This window comes from Poecilia latipinna, unplaced genomic scaffold (genome assembly GCF_001443285.1).
Source record: "Poecilia latipinna isolate Pla-1442-1.1 unplaced genomic scaffold, P_latipinna-1.0 Scaffold6361, whole genome shotgun sequence".
In the NCBI taxonomy this organism is placed as follows: domain Eukaryota; kingdom Metazoa; phylum Chordata; class Actinopteri; order Cyprinodontiformes; family Poeciliidae; genus Poecilia; species Poecilia latipinna.
Window position 1 is genome coordinate 1 of NW_015118977.1, and position 6,323 is coordinate 6,323.

Below are 6,323 nucleotides of genomic sequence, written 5' to 3' on the forward strand. Positions count from 1 at the left end.
CCTTAATGCCAATATGGCACCTTAATGCCAACATGGAGCCTTAATGCCAACATGGTGTCTTAATGTCAACATGGCGGCTTAATGCCAACATGGCGCCTTAATGCCAACATGGCGCCTTAATGCCAACATGGAGCCTTAATGCCAACATGGAGCCTTAATGCCAACATGGAGCCATGTTGGGGCCAACATGGTGCCCCAACATGGCGCCTTAATTGGTCGATTAGCATCAGAAGCCGGTTTGATCGGTTTCTTCTTCTGCTGTTCAGGAGATCAGCTTCTCACTGTCCAAGGTTCAAACCTCGGAGGCCGGAGCAACAACAGTGCCGTGTTTGTTGGCGCGAAAGAGTGCGTCACCACCCAGTGGAGCGAGACACGGATCAGCTGCCGCCTGCCTTTGCTGCCCCCTGGTGTCTACAAGGTGGAGGTACAGGTGGGGAACAGAGGGTTCCCCAGGGCCAGGTACGCACACCAGTTCTGATCCAGTCTGATCTAAGCTGGACCTGCAGTACCAGCAGCCTGCCTCCAAGTAAAACCAATCTTTATGAAGCTATTAGAGAGTTTACTGGATCCAGTTTAAGTTTAATTAATAAGTAACTTAAACAGTTTGCTTACAGGAAGTAGTTCGTAGTCGGACTAGAGAGGAATGACAAGGTTCACCGTCTTTTATTTTAGAGAAGTTTGGGTTTATCATCAATTCTAAAAATAATATTTAAATATTCAGTAAATGTAAAACAACCTATATTAACTTTAAATTAATTAGTTTTAATTCATTAACTGACACAATTAGTGTTATGACCGTAAGCCCCATTAATGGCAAGAAGTGCTTGATTCTTGGAGTAAGGAAGGATGAAGCATGTAAAGAGAGGAGATGAGGGATGATGGAGATGGGGTAAGGGACGAGGATTTCTTTATACCAAATTTATGAAGTAAAAATATTTTTTTATGTAATTTGGGAATATTTCTCAGTTGTTGTGTCCTGGACATCAGCAGTGAAACATCCTTGTACTGCGCTTCGCTCTCTGGAGCATTAGCACCTGAAGGCCCTAAAGGTTCTCCAGAAATGCAGCCAAATGTGTGTTTTAATCGTCATCCTGACTCAGACGATTCCTCCTCTCCAGCATCAACACCAGCATCGAATACATCCTGGAAGTTTACAGCATTTCCCCGCTGACCGGCTCTTTGCTGGGAGGAACCACGCTGACGGTTTCTGGTTCCGGTTTCAGCAACGACACGGCTAACGTCCAGGTTTCTGTTGGTGAGTGTCCGTCTGCGTCCCGCCTGCTGCTGCAGCAATGGCGAGGTTACTGATGACCCGTCCGGCGCTCGCTGTGCGACAGGAAGCAGAGCCTGTGAGGTGGCGTCCGCCTCGGAAAACCAGCTGCTCTGCACCGTTCAGTCAGGGGAGAGGACGCACGTCGTCACCAACCAGGGCTCCCACCTCAGTACGTTCCCTCCCCCTGGAATGAAAGCCTTTTGGACCTGGAGCGCCGCAGGTCCAGGTGGGACCAACGTGTGTGTCTGATATGCGTGTCTGTGTTGCAGCTTATGGACCGGGATACGCTTGGAGCCCGTCTTCGCTGCGAGTGTTTGTTGGCGACACAGTGAGGTGGCGGTGGGAGGCACCTGCCTTCCAGAGCGTCGGGTACCGAGTCTTCAGTGTTTCCAGTCCCAGTGGCTCCCAGTATGAAGGAGGAGCTCTGAACAGCGGCGAGGCCCGAACTGCTGAAGGTAGAAACATGAAAATGCAGAACAGATTCTGTCTTCTTTCTTTTTCACTCCTCTGCATGCCGTCTGTCTGCCGCTGTGACCCGGATCATCTCCATCCTTCCTGCTCAGGGTTCTTCAGCTACCGTTTCACCGTCCCCGGTACGTACTACTACAGCAGCGGCTACGTCAGCGCCTCCATCCTGATGCAGGGAGTCGTGAAGGTCGTGAGTCTGGAGGACAAGAACGCTGACGTCTCCGTCAGAGTGGGAGGCGTTCTGGCCAGATATCTGCCAGAAGGTAAATGTTTGAGACGTAAAGAAGCCCCAGAGGAAGATGAGGAGGCTGATGATGAAGGTCTGGCTGCAGGTTCACCCAGAGTCTCCAGATCAGCAGCAGGCTGCGCGGCGTCCACACCCTGCCCACCGGCCAATCAGACTTCAGACGGTCTTTCCTTCAGCTTCTCCGCCTGCTCCACCCCCACCGTCCGCTCCATCTCCCCCAACCAGGGCTCCTACCACCAGCTGATCCACATCCAGGGACAAGGCTTCAGTGACGTCTCCTGCGCTAACGAGGTCAGCAGGGTCATGGGGGTCTACGGCTGGAACCTCTCCCCTCTAGATGGCGCTGCTCAGAGCAGCCCGAGGCTAATCAGGGCTGCGGCTCTCGATTATTTTAGAAATCAATGGAATAATCGGTCAGTTATTTGACGATTAATTGTTCATCCTGCAGGTGACGGTTGGCGGTGAGCCGTGTCATGTGACCAACAGCTCCTGGTCCGGGATCAGCTGCCGGCTCGGCTCCAGCTCAGAGCTTCCAGTTGGCGTCGCTCTGCCCGTCTCCGTCAGAGTCAACAACTTGGGCGCCGCCGTTGTCGCCATCTCTGATGAGTTGAAGCGTCGCTTCGTGGTCCTACCGGTTGTCGACTCGGTGGCGCCCCCTGTTGGGAGCTCCACCGGATTCACCCGGCTCCGGATCGGCGGCTCGGGGTTTTCTGAGGGTGGCGTGATGGCGGCGGGCGTGTCCTGCAGCGTTGTGATGCTGAACTACACCCACATCCTGTGTGACACGGCGCCGTCGGCGGAGCGCTCCGGGGACGTGGTGTTCCACCTGGACCAGATCCGCAGCTCCTGCTCCTCCGTCTGCTCCTTCCGGTTCTCCTCCGCCGTCACGCCCAGCGTCAGCGGCGTCTCGCCCAGCAGCATCAGCGGCCCGACCGACGTCCTGGTCTCCGGCTCCGGCTTTGGCAGCATAGTGGACGACGTGTCGGTCCTGGTGGGCTCCACGCCACTGCGGCCGGCGGCGGTGAGCGACGGGAACGTGACGGTGCGGGTCGGCGCGCTGCCGGCCGGAGACCACCCGGTCCGGCTGCTGGTGAGGAGCAGGGGCCTGGCGTCCGGCCAGCCGACCCTGAGCAGCCGCCCGCTGGCCGCGCTGCGGCCCGGCGCCGGGAGCCTAGCCGGGGGGACGCCGCTTGTCCTCACTGGGAACGGCTTTGCTCCGGGGAACACCAGCGTGGCGGTGGGCGGGAAACCCTGCAGCATCCAGGAGGAGACTCCAGACACGCTGCTCTGCCTCAGCCCCGCTCACCCCGAGGGTCCGGCCGCCGTCAGCATCCAGGTGTTCGCCGTCACCTTCCCTCCGCTCAGCTTCAACTACTCTGCAGCCCACACGCCGGTCCTCAGCGCCATCAGCCCCCACACCGGTACATACACACTGGACCCACAGGAGCAGCGCCAGAAACGGCCTGAAATGATCCACAAAAATCCAAAACCATCCAAAATAATTCAGTTTGGAGAATCTCTGGTGCTTCAGCGTAGCTTTAATCAGTGATGAGCAGGGCCGGCCCAGGCCTCCATGGGGCCCTCTAGTTCTGTGGACCGGCTGCAGTCAGCAGTCTGATCATCAGGTCATTCACACACCTGCTATAAACTGACTGCATCTCTGGCTGTTTACATTATATACATGTATAATATAGGATACATTTATTGGCCAACTGATTTATCGACCAATTAATTTCTGGGTGCCGATTTCCTTAATTTTGGGGGGTCATGACCGGCCAATACTTACATGTGAAGTCTATCTTATCCCCTGATCTTATCTTCATCAGCAAAGGTTTATAAATCAGCCTCTGTCCTCTTCTGCTCTGCAGTGACAGGTTTGACTGACAGACCAACAGGTCTGAACCTTTACAGTTAATATTCATCCCACTGTGGAAACTCAGCGACTTTCTTGTTATATTTAGCAACATTTCAGACAAAAAACTTAAAATCAGCCAAAACCAAAATCAGCAGCTCAGATCGGTAACCAGGGATCGGCCAGAAAACTGCAGTCGGTGCAGCGCTACACACATTCATGACATTCTGTGATTAAATTCATTTATCTAAAGTGTAACTCCAACAGCTAAAAATGTAATTTATACCAGGTGAGTCTTTCTCCCCTGAGAATGTGGACCGGTACCGGTACTGGACTGATTCTGAGCCTTAATGATTTTAACAGAAGTTTCACATAACTTAGAAAAATAATGTTTGTTTTAGCCACAAAATGCTTCTGCTCAGCAGCAAACAGCAAATCCCAACAACAGCACAGAGCAGCTCATCCATGTAGCCTGACGTAGAAACATTTAGCTAGACAATGTCAGACACTGAGAAGTTTTAATTATTATCAAACCTTATCAAACTCGGCGTTTTGAAGCCAAAAATACCTCAGAAATATACAGAACCACCATGAGAATCAACTCATTTAAAGTTAAACTCAGTTTAACACAAAGAGCCTAGCATAAATGTCTGGCTGTTGAACTGGACCGGTCCAGGTCGCTATCAGGCTAATTTCTGTTAGCAGCTTTGCTAATCTTTACATCACCAAGGCTCATTAAAACAAACCTTTATCTGGGCTGTTTTCTATTCTTCCTCCTTCTTCTCTCCCTCCCTGAAGGATAAGTCCTTTTCCCAGACATTGTTTTGCTAACTTAGCTTCTGACCGGAGCTTTGGACGTTTGGATGCTCATTGCAGCTCATGTTACCGGCAGAGCATGCGGTACCTACTGCGGCCACCAGGGGGCCCCAAGAGCAATTCATTTTTTCTTTTTATTCATAAAATAATAATTTCTATATACATTGTCAAATATATATTATTGTAAAAAACAAATCACTTCGTAGTGAAATTGTGTGTTTTTGAAATTATAATGACATAGAAATTATTACTAAAAAAATAAATAAATAAATCAGCTCCACTGAGGGGCCCCTTAGTGGCCCTGGGGCCCTAAGTGGCTGCATAGTTTGCTTTGCCTTGGGCCAGCCCTGGTGGTGGTTGTCAGACAAAGAAGGCCCAGGGCAACGCTCCTCCTCCAGCCCCCACACACATCCAAACACAACCTGAGAAAAAAATAAAATGATTTTATTATTGGATTTAATTTACCAGAAATATTCAGAAGTAATAAAAGCTCATTGAAAATGTTTAATAATAGATGGTTACATGCATTTTATCTACAAATTAGTGGTAGGATTCAATTAAAATGCTTCATGAAGTTGATTTCAAAATCTAATTAATTGCAATTAATTGAAATATGCTTTAATAAAATTAATATTTTCAATTCAAAAACCCGTTTTGCTGCTAAATTATTGTATAAATAGTCATATGAACTCAAAACAGAGATATTTATCATTTATAATCTCTTCTTCAGATTAGCATTAGCTGCTACCTATTAGCATTTAGATACTATGTGGGGTTAGCATAGCTTCATTGCTAGGCTAACGCCTTTTAGCACAACTTCAACAGAACCGTAGAATTTCCATCGTCCAATCAGATCGTTCAGAAGCAGGAATTAACCCCTGGTGGACCAGAGAAGCTGCTGTTATTACTGGATGTATCCGTGTGTCAGTTTTACAGGCGTCCCAGAAATGCATGAATACAAAGGTTCTTGCTTGGGACGTTTGTATGTTAGAAAAACTTAATGTGATTAATTGATTAAAGTCATTAAATCTGTGTGATTAGAAATTAACATTTGAAAGTCCTAGTTCAAACCAAACATCAACTTCAGCCTCTGAGCTGATGCTCCTCAGCCTGAGCTGTTCTTGCTTCCTGCAGGGCCGAGCGGCGCCGTCATCACGCTCAGCGGATCGGGATTCGGTTCCGACTCCGAGCTCGTCTCCGTCACCATCAACGGCGTTTCCTGCAACGTGTCGGCCGTCTCCGACTCCCAGCTCCGCTGCACGACGGGAAGCAACCCGGGCGGCACCTATCCGGTCGTCCTGCACCACGGGGTCAAAGGTCACGCCCAGTCGGCAGTGGAGTTCACATACGAGCTGACGCTCAGCGGCGTGCAGCCCAACGAGGGTGAGGACGGAACCGGAGCGGAGACTGACGGTGGAACCAACCAGAGCAGGACATACGTTAGCTGATGGATTGAAAACCAAGGAAGACGTGACAAAATATACAAATGAAGGCAGGAAATGAGGAGCCTGAGTAAAAAGAACAGAATTAGAAGAATGAGAACCAGATCTGATGAGAAATCAAAGACAGAAATGAGTTTCAAACAGGAAGACCTGAAAAGGTCGACACCGCTCGCAGTTCTGATTAAATCAGTTTTATTAAATCAGTTTTATTAAATCAGTTTTATT

The 6,323-nt window shown here is 49.7% G+C and overlaps 1 protein-coding gene across 1 annotated transcript; it reads left to right on the plus strand.

Annotated features, from left to right (window-relative positions):
• The first annotated feature begins 187 nt into the window (after positions 1 to 187).
• On the plus strand, positions 188 to 6,191 carry LOC106943892 (fibrocystin-L-like). The gene is made up of 8 exons (XM_015027186.1): positions 188 to 459; positions 1,119 to 1,255; positions 1,338 to 1,442; positions 1,543 to 1,728; positions 1,837 to 2,004; positions 2,074 to 2,279; positions 2,437 to 3,409; positions 5,791 to 6,191. Exons 1-8 carry the CDS (start codon positions 188 to 190, stop codon positions 6,102 to 6,104), a joined length of 2,361 nt encoding a protein of 786 aa, XP_014882672.1. The 3' UTR covers positions 6,105 to 6,191.
• The last annotated feature ends 132 nt before the right edge of the window (positions 6,192 to 6,323 follow it).